Source organism: Nematolebias whitei, chromosome 11 (assembly GCF_014905685.2).
Source record: "Nematolebias whitei isolate Nwh7 chromosome 11, NemWhi1, whole genome shotgun sequence".
Lineage (NCBI taxonomy): Eukaryota > Metazoa > Chordata > Actinopteri > Cyprinodontiformes > Rivulidae > Nematolebias > Nematolebias whitei.
This window is the reverse complement of record NC_056508.1, coordinates 25,075,232-25,096,742: the sequence shown is the minus strand read 5'-3', so window position 1 is coordinate 25,096,742 and position 21,511 is coordinate 25,075,232. Positions and strand designations below refer to the sequence as shown.

The following is a 21,511-nucleotide window of genomic DNA, read 5'->3' as shown; positions in this document are numbered from 1 at the left end:
TAACTGTGTCACTCTTGTGTTTAACTGTGTCACTCGAGTTTAACTGTGTCACTCTTGTGTTTAACTGTGCCACTCTTGTGTTTAACTGTCTCGAGTTTAACTGTGTCACTCTTGTGTTTAACTGTGTCACTCGTGTTTAACTGTGTCACTCTTGTGTTTAACTGTGCCACTCTTGTGTTTAACTGTCCCTCGAGTTTAACTGTGTCACTCTTGTGTTTAACTGTGTCACTCGAGTTTAACTGTTTCATTCTTGTGTTTAACTGTGTCACTCTTGTGTTTAACTGTGTCACTCTTGTGTTTAACTGTCTCACTCTTGTGTTTAACTGTCTCACTCTTGTGTTTAACCGTCTCACTCTTGTGTTTAACTGTCTCACTCTTGTGTTTAACTGTCTCACTCTTGTGTTTAACTGTCTCACTCTTGTGTTTAACTGTCTTACTCTTGTGTTTAACTGTCTCACTCTTGTAACTCTTGCAGCGGGTGTGTTGCTGCCATGGCACAAAGAAAACGTTTGTCCAACACACAGAGTTCCTCTCAGAATAAAGTAAGTTCGTAATACGAGTGTTTCTTTTTCTCTACATTTTTTTAGTTCTCTTAATTTCTGTTAGCAAATTATCTCAATCAGTCCGACCTGTTGTATTACAGCAGGTTTTAATCGCGGTGTGTTTGTGTTGCCTCAGTCCAGCTGTGCAGCGTCTCAGGATGAGGGTGAAGATTATTCCTTCACTCAGCCCAGCTCAACTCAGGTTCAGAGGGGTCTGGAGAAACTCACCACTGCTCAAGTGGACCAAAAGGTCACACTCAAAACATAACTAATTTTTTTTAATCAATGCTCCTTAGCTTTTGTACAAGAAGTACTTGTAATTTTCAAAAAGTGAAACTTCATTTTATTAAAGCTTTTGTTCTGCTGCTACAGACAGCTGAGGTGGTGCAGTACTTCTTGATGAAGGACCAAAAAAAGATCCCAGTACGCCGTGCAGGTACAGTATCCTAATGTTTAAATTTACTGTGAAACCTGCAGTATTTATATTTATTTACTCTTGATTTATTTGTTTGTTATTTTAAGTATGTCATAAAAAAAGTTTCACACATTTACAGCGTAGCATTCAGTGCATTGAACGATAGAAATAAGAAGTGTACATATATCTAAAAAAAATTAAATCTGGTCCTCTGGACATTAAAAAAAAATGTAGAAACGTTTCGTCTTTCATCCGAGAGACTTCCTCAGTCTGAGGAGCTGTATTCAACTCAGTCTCTTAAATAGCACCTTCTCAGAGTGGATCAACCAGTTTTGCTGCTGACAACCAAAACCAGCTGATCACATGCTCAAGAAGGACCATCAGCCTAACAATGGATCATTAGCACCTGATGGCTGTTTACTGTTCACAGAGGGCTGAGTGATACTAGCAATCACAGCATTGTAAGAGGGGGACAGTTGAACCCGGAGGCCTCCACCCCTGTTTAACGATGGACGATTTCTTTTCACAAAGATGGCCTCCTTTACTCCTCTCTCAAACCATCGTTCCTCTCTATCCAGGATGTGAACATCTTCATCCCTGAAAGAGTGACCGCTGGCCTGGAGATGAGTGTAGACCGCAGAGTCCTGGCCTGATGATGTTGATCTTCTGTGCTGGTCCATCCTTTTGGCCAGTGGCTGTTTAGTTTCCCCGATATAAGACTGATCACAGCCCTCCTGACACTGAACAGCATACACAACATTACTCTGTTTGTGCCGGGGGACTGGATCTTTGGGATGAACCAGTCTTTGCCGTAATGTATTTTGGGGTTTAAAAGCCACTGGGACGTTATGTTTAGAAAATAAACGTCTCAGTTTCTCTGATACTCCCTCAACATATGGAATGACCACTGGTCTGGGTTCCTCCTTTTCACCTGTTGGCTGACTGGAGTTCTGTTTGGGTTTTTTTTTTCTTTTTTTTTTTTTTTTTTTCTTCATTTAACCTTTATTTATCCAGGTTAGTCTCATTGAGCCACGAGAACTCATTTGCAAGAGAGACCTGTTTTAGGGAGCACATGGTGGGGGTTAAGGGCCTTGCTCATGGGCCCAGAGTGGGGCGAATGAGGGTGGGGGCAAGTGTGGGTGTTTCACCTACCCCACCCACAATTTTGATGTTGTCGGGGCTGGGGCGTGAACCGGCGATCTTCGGATCACAAGCCCACCTCTCTAACCTCTGCGCCACCACTCCCCTTTTTTTCTTCTCTGCTTTCAGGAAGGCCCAGTTAGGATATCCACATTGCTCTAGAGCCTGTCTTGTGTGGGATTTCTCCTTCTGCCTGGCTCCTGAGCTAGTGGGGACACTGTCTGCTCTGTGGTACAGAGTCCTGATGACTCCTAACTTGTGCTCCAAAGGGTGATGGGAGTCAAACCATCCAGAGGACCTGACTCAGTCATGTTAGATTTATCTACCTGGAATATTGAAGATTATTATACTTTCAACATTCAGAAATTTTCAATGTTGTCTAAGTGAACAAATCAGACAATATTATATACAAGCCTGATTTATCAAACAAGAACCAAACTAAAGTTCAGATGTCTTTCATTCTGGACCTTTACTTTTGGATTGTATCTTTAGGCAGAGCTTGATGAATATTAAATGTGGAATTTTTCTATAAATAAAGCCAGCAAACCTTCAAGAAGACAATGACCTCACAGTGACTTGCTTGTCCTTCTGACAGGGTGAAGCTCCACAATGATTCAAGGCAAAGACAAATGTAGCTTTAAAATGGTCTATTATTCATTCATTCAATCTTCAATGAGGGCCTAGTCCATATGTGTACACTGTTTCCCTTCAGGCTTCAAATAGCAGAACTCTGTATGGGTTGAGTAATAATACAGGGTCCCCAGCAACTCTGGACAAACAGAAATCTTCTATCTCTTAATTCTTAGAGCCATTTAAATCTTTATTTCTTGTCTAACTTTAAAAGTAAAAATCTAACCGTTCAGTATATTTTTGCTTTTCCAATTTTTTCCCCCTAACAATCAATACAGGAACCATTACCTTATATCCAGGTACATGTTAACAAATTCAGAGGGAATATTTCAACAGTCCTGACTCCCAAGGTTAATTTAACCACTTTTCAGATCTTCAGTTTAGGTCACAAGGAAGCATGAGATTTTCACAGGGTCGTTATGAATCAGACACATGTGATTATTAATCAGGCGCCTGTTCGTCCGTCTCCTTCCTCGGTCCATGTCATTTTCTCTCCTGTAAGGGAGCAAAGCAGACTGGGACTTTATCTGATTCACAGCCAAACAAATGTTTGTTTTCTTTAAAGACTATTTCTTGCACTACAGACCTTAAGCATGTGACCTTCAGCCATTTCAGTTTTTTTTTATCAGTCATTCTACTCATAAGACTTAACAAAAAACCCAAAACAAAAACAGAGTTCACACACTTTTATATCCTTACCAGTTCTGCAGAGTTCACAGAACAGAGTTGTCTTTGGTGCATGCTGCAGCCAAGTGCAAGTTGTTTATTTGTCATATGCAAGGTTTAACAGTACTGTAATTTCTGCCGTACACGTCACTCCACCATATAGGTTACATCAGTCCATATTTGTCTAATAAAGTGGAAAAATCCATAAATATGTCACTTCGCCGTATACGTCGCATCTATTATGCATCATCGCAGACGCGTCGCACTTGTTACGCGTCAACGCCGACAACCCGGAAATGTGGACCAGTGTTGTGCCAAAAACCGATGGGCTGCCAAATGGCGGCCGCGGGAGCGTGCACAGGAGGACTTTAACAAGTTTTTAACAAGATTAACACTTAAAAACAATTATTTGTTTGCTCAAAATTATATTAAATGTGTGTATCAATCTAGCGTGCGCTTAATAAATGTACTTTGAGGGTCAAATCAGCTCATGTGCTGATGTGTTTCACTATATAAAAAATAAAATTTTCTTTGAACTGAGAAAGAGCCACAGTTATTTTGGTTTTACAGTTCCTGGAACCAAAGCATCTGTCCAATGGTACGCAGTGGTATACAAAATACTCAGAGAAGTACATGATTCTGGTCTCCAACAGTATTTGAAAGTATTTCTTTCATGAGTAAAGACAAATTTCTACTGTAGTAAGTCAATGCTCTTGTTTTTGTCTTTGTAGATCTTGTAAAATATGTGGTGAAGGACTACAGAACCATCTACCCTGAGATCATAAAGAGGGCAGCACAAACGTTCGAGCAGGTTGGAAACGATCGGTGGCTGTACTTAAACCAATCACGTTATAGCACATCTATAGTTCTCTTTTTTTAAACCAGGTGTTTGGCTTGAAACTGGTTGAAATTGATCCCAAACTTCACATATACATACTGGTGAATAATTTGGAAGTGGCTACATCAAGAGCTTCACCAGTCAAGTGAGTACTGTCATTCATCCTCATGTAGTATTTTTTTGTCTCCTGTCACTGAGCAAAGAGGAGGAACTGGAAATATCCTGCATTTGTGCATGTTGTGAGCATAACTAGAAAAATAAACAACATGTCAATTTCCAGGATGATGTGTGGCTGCATCTACGTGTAACAAAGGTTACTATCAAAAATTGGGCTACCATGTCAAAATCAATTGACTGGGGTGACCAAAGATTAATCTATGGTGGCCAAGTCCACCATTGTCCACCTCCTGGATCCACCTGCTGGTGGAGGATAACATGTCTCCCTCCCCTTGCCAGGATCTGTCACTCAGACAAGAAAAAGAAAGAAAAACATCTGTCCCACACTGTAACTCTTATCCACTTGAATATCTTTCATCAAAAACATTAAGGTTTACTTGCGTTCTCTGTTCAGTTTCAGTCCAGAAAAACGCTCATCTCCAAAACCAGTCACTATGAGATGGTGCACACTGGAGTTCCACTTGTTTTTATCTGATTATAATTTTAAAAAAAAGAAAAACCATAATTGTTTACATGAGTTGAATTTGTTTTTAAACTTGTTTGTATTAATAAGTTATTTACTTGTGTAGATGCCCTGTCAATCCAAAGATGAGTCTCCTGTTTGTGGTCTTGAGTGTCATTTTCATGAAAGGAGGAATTGTTAAAGAAAGTGAGTGAGCTTCTTTTTTCAGTCACGACTTTATTCCATTCAGCGTGTTCATCCAGCACAGCGAGGTGTGTGATAAAACGGTTTGTTGCAATTTTCTAGATCTCATCTGGAATACTCTGAGGAAACTCCGTGTTGATTCTGGGTAGAGCAAGTTTAAATATATATCTTTTGTGTAGGTTTTGTTTGTAGATAAATTGCTACAATTATAAATGTACATGTTTCTTTTCTTTGTGTTTGTTATGTGTGCAAAATGTTTTTTCAGGCAAAAGCATGAAGAGTTTGGTGACGTGAAAAAAGTTGTCACTGATGAGTTTGTGCGTCAAAAGTAAGAATTAACTCTATTTGCCACTTAAACGTTTTACGGTAACCACGTTCACATTCACATTTGTATTTAATGTTTGGTTTTCTGAATGAGCTTGAATGATCTGATTTAGGACATATAGGTGATTCCCCTGCTGTTATCGGGGGGGGGGGGGGTAGTTTACTTGTATTACCTGTTCAATTCCAGTCTAGAAAAACATTAATCTTTAAAAACACAAATATTCACTATTCCAATCCCATCGACATTGTCGTACTATTTGTTAATTCATTATATGCTACTATTTTTATGGGGGCGTGGGCATCCCATTCCGGGGGGGGGGGGGGGGCAGGCCCTATTGAACAATAGTACAGAAAACACAGGCTTCTTCCCCATTCTGTGTTCTCATTTCTTTAAGGATGACATGCTGATGAAATAAAATTCAGATTTTTTTTATCACCACATTCACACACAAAAAAAAAATTCTGCATTTGTGTTATTTTCTAGTATTTAATTTGTTTTCAAGTATCATCTCCCTGTTTTTGAGCCCTTGGTGTCTGAGCTGTATGATCAGAATTTGATCAGATCTGTTTAAGGAAGTTTTTCACACTTGGTCCATTAGTTGTTGTCCTGATATACATGTCGCTCTCGTCAGGCTTCATTTACATGATGTGTGCTGCAGCCACTTGTAGAAAAGAAAAACCTTGACCCAACTATAGACTCTTAGTCTCTTAAACTATAAACCTATTTCTAAACTGTTTTTTTTCTGTTTAAAAAAATTTTTTTTGATTTATTTTTTATTTGTAATCCACCTGAAGAGATTTTTAACTGTCAACAGCATTGATGAAAAATACAAGTCAGGCATTAAATCAGGCCACATCACAGAGACAGCCCTTTAAAGAGTTTTCAATGATCTACTTTTAACTGTTGATTCAGGAAGTTCTGCTGCTTTTGATGCTGCGGATCACAACATGTTGTCACAGCTTGGCAGGTGGTCGGTATCAAAGGCACAGTTTTATCCTGGTTTAGATCCTACCTGACTGACAGGAGTTTTTCTGTTCATTTTCTTCATCTGTGACTCCTCTGATTTGTGGGGTCCCTTAAGGGTCTATTTTAGGTCCACTGCTTTTTTAATTTTTACTTGTTCAGTTCAATTCAGTTTATTTATGTAGCGCCAAATCACAACAGAAGTTGTCTCAGGGCACTGAACAGAAACATTCACATACATTATAAAAGCCAATTAGTAAAAGTTTTCTAAGGACGCCAGCAAATTTCACTGAATCTTTACTTTGTCACAGTCTCCCATCATGAGCAAGCCTGGTTGCATTTGGGGTCCATTTTTAGCAAATTTAACTTTACTTTTCATTGTCCTGATGCATGCTCAATAATCCAGGTAGATATCACAAGGTTGAGTCAGGTCCTCTGGACGGATTCTTCTTTGTTGAAACGTTTCACCTTATATTCAGAAGACTTCTTCAGTCTGAGGAGCTGCATCGAACTCAGTCTTAGTTCGAGTTCAAGTTCAAGAATATTTATTATCTCCAAGGGGCAACTTGTTTCACAGTCAGTAGTCACATAAAACATCCGTACTAGACAAGACATTGAGACATTAAAATAACAGAACAGAAATCATCACTGTTCGTTGAGAAGCCTGATCACCACAGGGATGAACGAGTTGTTCAGTCTGTTTGTTAAACATCTGGGCAACAACCTGAACTCACCATGGAGTGGTGATCAGGATCTGCCAGAATCAGCCTGACCTTGTTCACTGGCCTCACCTTGTGTAGGTCAGTGAGGTTCTGTAGGACTATACCAGCAGTTGAATTTGTTCCAGTTTTTACATGTCGAAAGTCCAAACCACCAGATGAAGGTGAAAGTTAAAAGAGACACAATAAAACATGAATAAAACATTTTCATAAAAGTAGAATCAACAATAAAACCACAGAGCTTCAGATAAAAATATATTCTCTGATGAGCCTTCTTACAAAGTGAGTTCACATGGGGGTCAAAGGTCAGTTTGTCATTGAGAACGGTTCCCAGATATTTATATTGATGCACCACCTCAACAGCTTCACTGTTAATGACCACAGGAGTGACAACTGAAGAGCCTTTTCTAAAATCAATGACCATCTCCTTTGTCGTAGAAACATATAACTTTAAAAAGGAAGACTCGCACCATTCTATGAAGTCCCTGACCACAGGCCATGGGTCTGGGTCATCACTGCTGAGAAGGGACAGGATGACAGAGTCATCAACAAACTTTAAATATGGAATATGGATTCTCACAGATATGTGATGCTGTGAGAACTGGCTTCAACAATTGTTTGTAGGGATGAGGCCGATCCGTTATCCGTATCGGGTTCCAATACCAGCATAATTTACGTATCAGATTTTTCCGATCCAACCTGCAGAGATTTCCGATCCATGATGCATGCCTGTGTCTGATGAAATGTCTCCACATGCGATTCCCTGCCGGCTGCTCTGCAAGTTGGCTTCAAACTATAGAATGGATTTCCTGAACGGAGGAGTGTGTCATGAAACCCAGAGTAATAAGACCCGCCTCACATTCAGGAAATCCATTTCATAGTTTACAGCCAGCTGAGGACTAAGCAGCACTGTGGCTAACGGCTAACCAACTTTTCATTGAAACATGTCCGCTGTGTGAAAGTATTTTACACTAGAAACACCACAAAGCAAGACAGCAACGTGCAATGTCTGCAGAGCCGCTGTACGAGAGGAGGAAGCTCCGTCGTGACCTACAATATAATGAACTTAATCAAACATAGCACCACATTAAACCACAGTAAAGTTAGTTTTACGTTGGACATTCGAGCTCCGTGGCTTCAGCAGTGTGTTCTTCTCATTCATTCCGAAGCAGGCAGTCTGATTTCGGTCAGCCATGCTCAATCTGCCCGTCCCAGGTAGAAAAATCTAAAAAAGTTCAGTTACCTTCTAATAGTGGATCAACCAGTTTGCTGGTGAAAACCAAAACTAGTTGTTCACATGCAAAAGGAGGACCATCAGCCTAAGAATTGATCGTTAGTGCCCCGATGGCCACTTGCTATTCACAGCGTGTTCAATAACAGCATTGTAATCGTGACATTTGAACATGAAATCCTCTGCACCTGTTGAACAATGAATGTTTTCTTCACAAAGATGGCTTCCTTTACGCCACTCTAGAACCAGCGTTCCTCTCTATCAAGGATGTGAACATCTTCATCCCTGAAAGAGTGACTGCTGGCCTGCAGATGAGTGTAGACCACAGATTTTATCTTCAAAAATGTTCTTGTTCTTCTTTCTTGTTTTAATTTTAATTAGACTATATTGTAAAGCACTTTGGTCATCTTATTGTTTTTATGTGCTATATAAATAAACTGACATCAGAAGGTCACAGGTCAAAGCATAATTTGTTGGTGTGTTCAGAGCCAGTGTCTCTCAGACCATAGATTCTGGTTTATACCACACCGCAGAGCAACTGAAAAGTGGAAGTAGCCACCCCCTCCCCCATGAGCAATGGGGTTGGCCCTCACACAATTTTCAAACAATAATCTGCTGTTGTGATGTTCCCTCACTAGAACTAGGCATGGTGGAACTTTGGTTATCATTTCGTTAGAGAAGATAGTTGTCGCTGTGATGTTGCTGACAAACTGTTTCCAAACTGAGCTTTTATATCAAGTCAAGTCACATTTATTTATATAGCACATTTAAAACAGTAACTGTTATCAAAGTGCTAACCAAAAAAGATCACAGCATCAAAAATTAATAACAACATATTACAGCAACATGAATAAAAGCATAAAAACTTTAAATATGAGAAACAATGAAATACTAAATCATATCACCCTGCGTTAAATGTCAGGGAGTAAAAGCAAAATGGATGAACACAGTCATCAACAACGAAATACCAAATGAGATCACACTGTTAAATGCCAATGAGTACAGATGTGTTTTGAGGAGAGATTTAAAAGCAGAGACTGAGGTGGCCTGTCGAATGTTGATGGGCAGATTATTCCAGAGTTTAGGGCCCATGACTGAAAACGCCCAATCTCCTCTGAGCTTCAAGCTGGTTTTTGGTACGGCCAAAAGCAGCTGGTCTGATGATCTCAAGGCCCGAGAAGGAGTATAAGGATGAAGGAGGTCGGAGAGGTATGAGGGTGCAAGGCCATTAACACACTTAAATGTCAGCAGGAGAATCTTAAAATCAACTCTTGACACGCACAGGAAGCCAGTGAAGGGAGGACAGAACCGGAGTAATGTGCTCAAACCTGCGTTATCTTTAGTAATATTCATGTTTCTTCCTTCCCATCCTGGTAAACTCTGGTCTGCCCGTCAGGTAGTCAGTGATCCAAGTCACTGACACAAACTTGTTTGATTGATGATTGTGTCATCTGTGCACCCCCCCCCCCCCCTCCCCATGCCTTTTCTTGCAGTTATGGAGTTGCATGCCTTCATAAAATAATTATTTAATAATTGATGCGTCGCTACATCTCAGTGTAAGAACAGTCACTATCAAAAATTGGGTTGTCATATCAAAACTCAAGATGACTACCACCACATATGTAAAATGGCCACCCCAATCGTTTGAGGAAACAGTTTTCTAGTTTTTATATTGTTTGAAAGTATAGATTCCTCAAATTATTTGGGTGGCTGAAGATAAATCTATTGGGATCTAAGGCCACCACTGGCCACCCCCTGGCTCCATCGTTGCACCTGGTTATGGATGAAATGTCTCCCTCCACTTGCCAGCATCCTTCACTCTGTGCTGCCTCGGGCAAGAAAAAACAGTTCTTCTACACAGTGTAACTCCTACTCAACTGAATATATTGCACCAAAAACATTAAGGTTTACTTGCATTCTCACAGTCCAGTTTACTTGCATACTTGCAGTCCACACAAACTCATCCAAAACTACAAACATTCCTTATTCAACTCCCTCAGAGACGGGACATCGGTGCACCACTTGTTTATATGAAGTGCCAGGACTTAAAACTTACTAGGACTATTCTGTGATGACTCAGGCTTCAACTTCCAGTTTTATCTGTGGAGTCTAGTAATTTTATGCCTGTCTGTGGTTCATACAACCAAATGTTTGCAGGTTAATGGAGTCTAGACCATTTCTGAAGACCACTTCATCTGGGGCCTCATTTACAAAGAGTGTGTGCACATAAAAACATGGCATATGCCATTTTTCAATTCAATTCAGTGTATTTATATAGTGCTAAATCGCAACAGAAGTCGTCTCAGGGCACTACACAGAAACATTCACATATATAAAAAGTCAGTTAATGACGTTATCTAGGGAGCCAGTACTTATTTCACGGAAAACTTCATATGTATCAAGAATGAAATGACTGGAAATGTGTGCAGCTCCACACCAGCTTCATGGCTGGCGTACGCACATTTCTATGGTTATTGGTCCATTAGCAACACTTAGAGGTGATACTGGGAAACTGTTAATGATGTGAAAACTATTATTGTACACACCAGACACACATTGCATACTTCCACATGCACGGTATGCAATTAGAGTGCCTTGCGAAAGTATTCGGCCCCCTTGAACTTTTCAACCTTTTGCCACATTTCAGTCTTCAATCATAAAGATATAAAATTTAAATTTTTTTGTGAGGAATCAACAACAAGTGGGACACAATCGTGAAGTGGAATGAAATTTATTGGATGTGTCAAACTTTTTTAACAAATAAAAAACTGAAAAGTGGGGCGTGCAATATTATTGGGCCCCTTTACTTTCAGTGCAGCAAACTCACTCCAGAAGTTCAGTGAGGATCTATGAATGATCCAATGTTGTCCCAAATGACTGATGATGATAAATAGAATCCACCTGTGTGTAATCAAAACTCCATATAAATGCACCTGCTCTGTGATAGTCTCAGGGGTCTGTTCAAAGAGCAGAGAGCATCATGAAGACCAAGGAACACACCAGGCAGGTCCGAGATACTGTTGTGGAGAAGTTTAAAGCCGGATTTGGATACACAAAGATTTCCCAACCTTTAAACATCCCAAGGAGCACTGTGTAAGCAATCATATTGAAATGGAAGGAGTATCAGACCATTGCAAATCTACCAAGACCTGGCCGTCCCTCTAAACTTTCATCTGGAACAAGGAGAAGACTGATCAGAGATGCAGCCAAGAGGCCCATGATCACTCTGGATGAACTGCAGAGATCTACAGCTGAGGTGGGAGAGTCTGTCCACAGGACAACAATCAGTCGTACACTGCACAAATCTGGCCTTTATGGAAGAGTGGCAAGAAGAAAGCCATTTCTCAAAGATATCCATAAAAAGTGTTGTTTAAAGTTTGTCACAAGCTCCTGGGAGACACACCAAACATGTGGAAGAAGGTGCTCTGGTCAGATGAAACCAAAATCAAACTGTTTGGCCACAATGCAAAAGGATATGTTTGGCCTAAAAGCAACACAGCTCATCACCCTGAACACACCATCCCCACTGTCAAACATGGTAGTGGCAGCATCATGGTTTGGGCCTGCTTTTCTTCAGCAGGGACAGGGAAGATGGTCAGAATTGATGGGAAGATGGATGGGGCCAAATACAGGACCATTCTGGAAGAAAACCTGTTTGAATCTGCAAGAGACCTGAGACTGGGACGGAGATTTATCTTCCAACAAGACAATGATCCAAAACATAAAGTCACATCTACAATGGAATGGTTCACAAATAAACGTATCCAGGTGTTGGAATGGCCAAGTCAAAGTCCAGACCTGAATCCAATCGAGAATCTGTGGAAAGAGCTGAAGACTGCTGTTCACAAACGCTCTCCATCCAACCTCACTGAGCTCGAGCTGTTTTGCAGGAAGAATGGGCAAGAATTTCAGTGTCTCCATGTGCAAAACTGATAGAGACAAACCCCAAGAGACTTGCAGCTGGAACTGCAGCAAAAGGTGACGCTACAAAGTATTAACGCAAGGGGGCCGAATAATATTGCACGCCCCACTTTTCAGTTTTTTATTTGTTAAAAAAGTTTGACACATCCAATAAATTTCATTCCACTTTACGATTGTGTCCCACTTGTTGATTCTTCACAAAAAATTACAATTTTATACCTTTATGTTTGAAGCCTGAAATGTGGCAAAAGGTTGAAAAGTTCAAGGGAGCCAAATAAGCAACTTCATGTTCAAAAACAAGCCCAAAAAGCCGTAAACCGCGACTCACAAGATTTACAAGTGACTTTAGAAAAAAAAAAAGCCTAAAGTCGCTTATAATAAACAGACTTGGCAACACTGGCTTTTAGCCCAGGAGTCTTGTGTCCTTACAGAGAGCGGTCCGTTGCATGTAAACACAAAATCCATCTGTGTCAACGCATATCTTTTTCTGTAATTGACATACAAAATATACTACTTTCCCCCCACTGTGTCTGTGTAAAAAGGGCCTAGATCACTGATTCCTCACTTCACAGCTGACCCATCTGTCTTTGTCCCTTGCTCAGCTGTCTTTGATCAGTTTGAGCTCATTTTTCTCACATTTTTAAAGGATGTTGTTGGTCATATGAAACCCTCAGGTTCCCCTACTGACCTCATCCCTGCATCATATTTTAAAGAAGTTTTACCCTCGGTTGGACCATCTGTTCTTGCGTTTATAAATGGCAGTATTACCAAAAGTGTAGTTCCTGATGTTTTTAAGCATGCAGTGGTAAATCCATTAATTAAAAACCTGGACTTGACCCTTCAGCTGGTTCAAATTTCAGACCAATCTCAAAACTTCCCTTTCTTTCTAAAATCTTGGAAAACAGTTTTTATTCATTCATTCAACCTTTATTTAAACAGATAAATCACATTGAGCCTCGAAGACTCCTTTACAAGTGAGACCTGTTTGGACAGACAAAAACAGTGGTTAACTGGACACATGTAGGAGTTGGAGGCGAAAAAAATTCCTATCAGACTTTTTTCTTGGCTGAGAAAAACCCCCAATATTGAAAAAACACCTTGCACAAACATGCACATATTTACGTAGACATTCTGCAATAGAGCAGAGCAGGAAGAAGGAAGAGACGAGAGCGGTCAACAACGCTTACAGATATCTGTTACACCAGATACTGAAAGAAAATGTTCACATACTTTTACCACTCACTAATATGTAATATTGGATCATTTCCTCAATAAATAAATGACCAAGTATAATATTTTGTCTCATTTGTTTAACTGGGTTCTCTTTATCTACTTTTAGGACTTGAGTGAAAAATCTGAAGATGTTTTAGGTGAAATTCATGCAAAAATATAGAAAATCACAAACTTTGTAGAACCACAGTACGCACTGTTTGTACATGAGGCCCTGGTCCTTTGGAAGTGGTCAGAGGAGAAACTTATTCACATTCTGTAGTGAGTGCAATGCACATGCAGTTCCATCCTTTACAATTTAGTGACAACTTCAGTTTATCTTTAAGAAAAAAAACATGAGTGAGCGACTCTTCCATGTTGTTGAAACTGAACTGCCTGTTGTCTGCAGGTACTTGGAGTATTTACGAGTCCCGCACACAGAACCTATAGAGTACGAGTTTCGCTGGGGTCCACGAGCCGACGTCGAGGTGTCCAAAGCCAAAATCCTGGAGTTTATGGGTGAAGTAAGGACATTGTTGGTAACCCAGCCTGCCTGCTGCTGCTGTTTAAATACAAAAACAACTTTGCTTTTTGGTTTCAGCTTCATGAACAGGATCCTCGGAGCTGGACTCAGCAGTACAGAGAAGCTCACTCCTCCCAGAACTCCCAGGCCAGCAGCAGCTCATAGAGGAAACTTTTAAAAACATGTTATCATTTTATATCAGTACTGTTTACATTCCATTTTAAACTAAATACATTTCAGATTACTTTTAAGCATCAAACTCATGAAACGCAGAGTTCTGTGGGACATGAGGTCGTCTCAGACAAACAGAAGGACTGCAGGCGTGTTCTGTGGACAGTCTGGGTTTCTGTTGGAGCCATAATGTTTGAAGAGGTGGAGAATTGTTTCCCAGAGATGGATTCTTCCACTGAATGAGCGTCTGAACAGGACTGTAGGACTTCTAACAATATGACTGCTTCACTCTTTTTATCTAAACTGTTTAAGCATCTTAAAGTGCAGACTGTTGAATTATTAAAAGAATCACCAGTGTTCCTTTGTAAAACTGCAATAAATTGTATTATTATCAACTAATTATTTTCATCAGATAGAAGGAAATATAACTTTTTATGAGTTTGTTTTCTTCAGTCAAAACTGCTAAACCACATCAGAGCTGTGGGAGTTTTAGGAACTCCCTTAGGAACATTTAACTGTTTGAAAATGCAGTGAGTTCAGTGTAAAAAAATTCATTATATACATGTATACCATATATATAATGGTGTGTGTATGTATATATATATATATATATATATATATATATATATATATATATATATTTAACCCTTTTAAGACCTAAAATCAGCCCAACACATTGTTTTTTGTCCATGTTTTTATTTATTAGTTTAGTTTGATACATTCAAATAATATTTTCCAGCAAAGCCTAAAAATCCTACTTTTTATTTTGTCAGAATTTTTTTCAAAAGCTCTCATATCCTCACAGTAACTTTACTACAATTGTGTTCCTGAGGGGAAAATTACCAAATTATAACACACTGTAAATAACTTATAATCTCATATTTATCATCATAAAATAATTAATTCCTCTCAGTAATGCATTTTCTTGTTACCTAAATCCCTATACTTTAGATATTTATGTTTGCTTATGTTGGTGTTCTTCATATACCGGTATTACAGTAGTCCCTCGCTACTTCGCGGTTCGTTTATCGCAAACTCGCTCTATCATGGTTTTTCAAAATAAGATTAGACATAACACACAATTGGCTGATTCATGGATGAGCCGCACAATCGGCATGACATTTTTATTTAAAATAAATTATTTTAAATTATTTAGCGACCGTTGCACCGCTGTGCAGCCCACACTGCAGGATAAACTTCCTGCTGCAGCTGATCAGCTGTTCTCCGTGCAGAGCGGAGCAGTGGGCGTGGCCAAGAGCGCTTGCAGGTGGCAAAGAGCAGACGAGGCAGGGAGCTGAAATGAAATTCTGTGCTCTTTTAGAGCATTTAGTTTAGAAACATTGTTTAGAATATTGCAAGAGTGGTGGAAGTGTTTAAAATGCCATATATATATTATATAAACTACTACTTACTACTTGTACTAATATTCATACTTAGCAGTTTTTCACATAAATGAGGAACTACTGTATATATATATATATGAGTCTGTAAGAATCTACAGAAACTAAGTTGATCTTGCTGTAGAAGCAGAACCTTCCATCAACCAGACGTTCCGCGCCTCATCTCGTCTGACAAAATTGTTCATTTCGGATGTAAAGAGCAACGACTCACTTGTACTGTGTGCAAGTACCGTAACTAGTACTAAAAAGCTGCTTCACGTGCATGCAGGCTGCAGAAACGTGACAGTGGTTGGTTTCACTAAAGCAGGACATTGTTAGCAGGAGAGTTGTGCTCCCACAGCTCGCTCATATATACAGGTCAGTAAAAGAAAAAATCAGTTTAGAAACCAGCATTGTCAATGGGTACGAGTTTAAACAAAAAAATAAAGTTGTTTTTTTTTTCCTTCAGAACCTTCGTAGAGACCAGGCCTAGTTTTCAGAGACCAGATCTAAAGAGTCCAATGGGCTGGAGGGTCTTCATAGAACGACTGGAATTTTTGTTTTGATCAATGTCAAAACATCATTTTGGATGCACTAATAAGTGGAAAATGTCCTTTTTAATTTTTTATTGCAATAAAGTAAATATTTTGTTTGTTTTTACTGAAATGTGTATTTTATTTAATTATTATTATTATTTTAATCAAAAGTCCCCCCCAAAGAGTTAAAATTCAAATGTCATTTAAATATGAATAATTTTTTTAGGTTGCTCTAAAAGTTTCACTGTTTTTTTTAATGGAAAATATTGTTAAAAATAGTATTTTAAAGCAGTTAAATAAGGTGGTAGATTTTCCCACTCAGAATGTAATTAAAATTGCCTTGATGTTTCTCTCATTTGTGCGTTTAACAAATAGAATAAATTTAAACATCATAACTAACCATTGTAGTCTGATTAGAGTTGTCTTTTTTTAGTGTATGTAAACATCTGGTTTCAGTGATCTGTGTCATCATACCTGCCCGTGTTCAACAGAACGTTTCACAGTAATAGAACATTTGGTTTCACAGACCTTTGACCTGAGCGATGCTCCATTAAGACTATTTACAGTGAAATGAAGTCAAAATGATCATCTACAGTGGCTTCAATGACAAAGGCCTCTTTTCTTCAGGGCAGCATCTTGTTACTAGGTGTGCTCGGGGACCGTCTCCAGGGCCGCCTCCGGGTCTCGGTTTATGTCCACATTCTAAAATAAAAATAAATAATTAAAACTGCATCTGATACACAAAAAAGTTTAACCTGCCTTTCAGCAGATTTGCAAAAGTCTGCAGCGTTAAAAGTGTTTTAGTCATTAGTTTGGCTGCTGACTCGTTTACAGACTGAAGGAAACGTTCAGCAACTTTGAAGCTGGTTTCAGAGGAAACGTTTAGAGAAATGTCCCGTGAAACAGCAGTGAATGATTGTTGCTGAAAAATTTTCTTCTCTAAACTGTTGAGTTTAATTTGAACCGCTGACATTTGCTGAAAGGAAAATAAAATGTGCAAGCAGCAGAAAAACAGCTGAAATGTGTAGAAAAAGCTGATTATAGCAGAAATCATCAGAATAAGCTGAAATAGGCAGAGCAGCAGAATAATAATAATAAAAAAAAAGAAATTAACAAAAATATTTAGCTGGACAAAACTTTAAAAGCTGAAATTAGCAGAAGAGTCTGAAAAATGTCCGAAAAAGATAACGAAGGTAGAGATCAGCACATAAAAAAAGACTAGAATTAGCAGAAAATACATTAAAAAGGGTAGCTGATAAACTGAAATTAGCTAAAAGAATATGAATCAGAAGAAAAGTTGAACTGAGCATTATAAGACTCCAGGTATAAATCCAACAATGTTCAGTCAGGTCATCTGGACAGTTTCTTTTGTTGCTGAGACGTTTCGTCCTTCATCCAGACGACTTCTTCATTCTGAGGAGGCACCAAACCAAAATTAATCCCACAAACAGCTCACTACCAGAGTGGGATTAAAAACAGTTTGCTGGTAATAAGATGGCTTCCGGGGCCCGCCCTCTCCCCCGTCAACTCCTCTAAAGCAGCCATGCCAAAGTGGTTCAAAACACCAAAGTTCATGCTCAATAATCCAGGTATAACAATGTTCAGCCAGTGTTGGAGCAGTAAAAGTTGTAAAATGGCTCAAATGGTTTGAAGGCTGTGAAGAGAGCCCCATTCATTTTCAACTAGAAACACATGGCCGACAAAGCTACCGGTAAATATTTCACAAAATCAAAATTGCACAAATACCAAAAGTCGGAGCAGGAATGTCCTGAATGAGCTTGTTGAAATAGTGCAAAAGTTGCAGAACGAGTTCTGTGCTGACAGAAGAAAAACATCCCGGTGAGTGATTTAGAAACATTCAGACAGCCAGTGATGTTGAAGAGCCCTCGGCACCTGGAGGATCTGGAACACACGTCTATCCAGCCAAAGTGACTGCCGGCCCATTTCTGCCCACTCCTGTCCTCTGTCGGAGATTCCTCCTCCAGGTTCTCGAGCGCCTGGTCGTACTCCCTGAAGGCTTTATTGGCTCTAAAATCACACATAAAGTGAACCAACAAGCCACGCCCATATCTGGATTATTTTCACTTCTTATTTAAATTACTTTTAAATATGTGTCAATTTTCACGATACTCGGCCTTCCAGAACATGGTGAAAGTGGCCTCCTGTTGGCAGAGAATGAACCTTTAGTCCAGTTCGACATGACTGTCGACGAGGAAGAGGGCCGGCACCACAGGAGGGGGCGTGCCAAAGATACCATCTTAGCACCAACATAACTGGTTTGTTCCACTTTGGAGTAAGCTGTTGGGGGAATAATCAGTTTTGTGTTGTGTGTTTCCTTGACTGATGAAGCCTTCTGGATGGAAGCTGAAATGTTTCAGCAAAAAAAGAAACTGTCCAGATGACCTGACTGAAAATTGTTGGAACCTTTAGTCCTGTTTTCTGTTGGTCACGAGCCGTGAAGGACACACTGCACATCACTCTGAACACATCGGTCTTACTGGGAAACGTGGCAGCATCATGGGACGCTTTTTATCAGCAGGGAGAGGTAAATGATCAGAGATGGATGAAACTAAAGTTCTACAAATTATCAAATCGGGGGCTGATAACAAATGTGTGCTTCACTTCTAATTTTCAATTGTACTATGTTTGTAAAAAGCAAGTATAATTTTTATTTCTGCTTCATAATTACAGTGGTGGCCCTGTGATGGACTTGCGACCTGTCATGGGTGTACCCCGCCCCTCGCACAGTGTTTGCTGGACATGGGCACCGGCGACCCCCATGACCCAAAATGGAAGAAGCGGGTAAAAGATAATGGATGGATGGATGGATGAATTACAGTGGTGCTTGAAATTTTGTGCAACTTTATAATTTTCTATATTTCTTCATAAATCTGATCTTAAACATCATCAGATTTTAAAAGAAGGTTAAATAATTTTATCTGGACCAGTTTCTTTAAGGGAGAAACGTTTCATCTTTCATCCGGAAGACTTCATCAGTCTGTGGTCTGCCAACTAGATCTGTCCCATAAGTACCCTTCATTGGTGAGAGACCTTCAGTGGCTTAGAAGTTACCCTGGGGTTCTTTGTGACCTCGCTGACTATTCCACACCTTGCTCTTGGATCTTTGTTGGCCCACCACTCCTGGGGAGGGAGGGTAACAAGGGTCTTGAATTTCCTCCATTTGTACACAATCTGTCTGACTGTGGATTGGTGGAGACCAAACTCTTTACAGATGGTTTTATAACCTTTTCCAGCCTGATGAGCATCAACAACTCTTTTTCTGAGGTCGTCAGAAATCTCCTTTGTTCATGTCGTGATCCACTTCCACAGACATGTTGTGAAGAGCAGACTTTGATAAATCCTGTTCTTTAAATCAAACAGGTGCTCACTCACACCTGATCATCATCCCATTGATTGAAAACACCTGACTCTAATTTCATCTTCAAATTAACTGCAAGTCCTAGAGGTTCACATACTTTTGCCACTCACTAATATGTAATATTGGATCATTCCCTCAATAAATAAATGACCAAGTATAATATTTTGGCTCATTTGTTTAACTGGGTTCTCTTTATCTACTTTTAGGACTTGTGTGAAAATCTGATGATGTTTTAGGCAAATTTATGCAGAAATATGGAAAATTATAAATGCTTCAGAAACTTTCAAGCACCACTGCATGTCCTACATTGTGTTGGTCTATCAGATATAATCCTCTAAAAATGCTTTGAAGTTTGTGGAGGTCGCATGAACGAACGTGGAGAAGTTGAAGGAATAGGGAAACCTTTTAAAGAAACCTGGATGTGTACCTCAGGACGGTCTCGGTGTGTGTTGACGGCTTCGATGTTGAGAAAGACAGACTGGACACGACAACCTGAGAGAGAAACAGACAAACATGTCAGAATCTGTCTGGTACAAAGAGCAGCATGCTGATGTTCAGGGTCCAATCGGACTGCACAGATTAGTTGAAAGTGATGATGCTGCTTCAAACTGAACGGATCAACAGAGTTAATGATGAATCCAAAGTCAAAGTCATGGTGATGTCATCAAAAACAGAACCTTTTACTGCTCACACTGACGACTCTGCTGCAGGAGAAAGAAGGTGTGATGGAGAGGAGACCCAAACAGAAACTGACCGTAGGCAACAGGCGTAAGTTTCAGCACTGTGTGGAGAGGACACTTCAGGTAGGGCAGCTCATCTGATGCACAAGAAGACAGAAAAGTCATGTGAGTTTAGCAGCCTACACGTGAAAACTGTTGCACTAGACCGTTCTGAAAAACAAGACGGTCACATAACATGCAGTTGGTTTCAGCCCCTCTTTCTGCTTCAGCTTAGGGTTTGATTGTTTGCAGTGATTATATTCTGTTCCAAACATAACCGTTGAGGAAATTAGCTTTCAAGTTTTTATATTGCTTAAAATTATAGTTTCCTTTGGGGACGGCTGTGGCTGAATGGTTAGAACAGTCATCCTCTAAAGCAAGAGTTGTGTGTTTGATTCCACCAGCAGTCACATGCCGAAGTGTCCCTGGGCAAGACACTGAACCCCTCATTGCCTCTGATGTGTGTCCCATTGGTGTATGAATGTGATAAAGCACTGGTTATTTTTTGTACAGATCTAGTAGAGAGCTGTATGAATGGGTAAATGAGGACACAGATTGTGTTGTAAAGAGCGTTGAGTGTTGATAAGATAGAAAGGTGCTATATAAGTACAGTCCATTTACCATTTAAATGATTAGGGTGACTGAAGATGAATCTATGGTGGTCAAGGGCACCACCATTGCCACCCCCGCTCAACCATTGCACCTGCTGGTGGATAAAATTGCTCCCTCCACTCTAGGATCCATCACTTGGCTCAGACAAGACAATAAAAAATAACTCTTTGTTCTTCTTCACAGTATAACTCCTACCTGCTTGAACGTCTTTCAACAAAAACATTAAGGTTGACTTGTATTCCCTGAGAAAAACACTCATCTACAAAAATACAAACATCCACTATTCAAATCCCTGAAACGGGAGACATCGGCGTATACTGCTTGTTCTTTAAATGTGCCTTCACAATGTACAAGATGACTCCAGCTAAGATTCCAGGGAAGTAATCCAAGTTTTTGATTTGATTTAAAAAAGGGTTATACTGCATGTTGAATATTTTTTGGGCAAATAAAAGTTATTTTTTCTCTCACCTGCACTCTTGTTCAGGAAGTAGGCCAGCAGACATCTCATAACAGCTTGGTGACAGATGACCAGAATGTTTTCCTGTCTCTCCAGCTCCATGATGACTGGTTCCAGCCGCTGGACAAGGTCCTCATATGACTTGCGAACAGATAAACAACATGATTTGTGTGATCTGTATTCATGTCGAAACGTTTTAGTCCTCATATAGTTGTCCACTTCAGAAAGTGTTTCAAAGGACAAACATGAGTGCTGCAAAACAGACGTTTGATCTTTATGAAAAATATCTAGCTTAAAATATACAATAGTTATA

At 39.7% G+C, this 21,511-nt stretch overlaps 2 protein-coding genes across 2 annotated transcripts; one reads left to right on the top strand and one right to left on the bottom strand.

Moving 5' to 3' along the window:
- Positions 1-733: 733 nt before the first annotated feature.
- ndnl2 (necdin-like 2) lies at positions 734-14,299 on the top strand. Its single transcript, XM_037684052.1, has 9 exons — positions 734-792; positions 915-978; positions 4,125-4,204; positions 4,279-4,376; positions 4,978-5,057; positions 5,157-5,199; positions 5,320-5,382; positions 13,832-13,946; positions 14,024-14,299. The coding sequence occupies exons 2-9, from the start codon at positions 942-944 to the stop codon at positions 14,108-14,110; spliced, it is 603 nt and encodes a 200-aa protein (XP_037539980.1). The 5' UTR covers positions 734-792; positions 915-941; the 3' UTR covers positions 14,111-14,299.
- Positions 14,300-16,168: 1,869 nt separating this feature from the next.
- On the bottom strand, positions 16,169-21,405 carry LOC119417245 (6-phosphofructo-2-kinase/fructose-2,6-bisphosphatase 1-like). The gene is made up of 4 exons (XM_037684457.1): positions 21,210-21,405; positions 20,165-20,227; positions 19,838-19,902; positions 16,169-16,733 (listed from the first exon to the last, which is right to left on the bottom strand). Exons 1-4 carry the CDS (start codon positions 21,403-21,405, stop codon positions 16,674-16,676), a joined length of 384 nt encoding a protein of 127 aa, XP_037540385.1. The 3' UTR covers positions 16,169-16,673.
- Between the last annotated feature and the right edge of the window lie 106 nt (positions 21,406-21,511).

Excerpts from the sequence above, each read along its gene's own strand:
- ndnl2 (XM_037684052.1), top strand. The coding sequence starts at position 942 with ATGAAGGACCAAAAAAAGATCCCAGTACGCCGTGCAG. Across the intron at positions 979-4,124 it reads GATCCCAGTACGCCGTGCAG|ATCTTGTAAAATATGTGGTG; the intron begins GTACAGTATCCT and ends TTGTCTTTGTAG. Across the intron at positions 5,383-13,831 it reads GATGAGTTTGTGCGTCAAAA|GTACTTGGAGTATTTACGAG; the intron begins GTAAGAATTAAC and ends TGTTGTCTGCAG.
- LOC119417245 (XM_037684457.1), bottom strand. The coding sequence starts at position 21,405 with ATGAGGACTAAAACGTTTCGACATGAATACAGATCACACAAATCATGT. Across the intron at positions 20,228-21,209 it reads CTTCCTGAACAAGAGTGCAG|ATGAGCTGCCCTACCTGAAG; the intron begins GTGAGAGAAAAA and ends CTTGTGCATCAG. Across the intron at positions 19,903-20,164 it reads ACTTACGCCTGTTGCCTACG|GTTGTCGTGTCCAGTCTGTC; the intron begins GTCAGTTTCTGT and ends TTTCTCTCTCAG.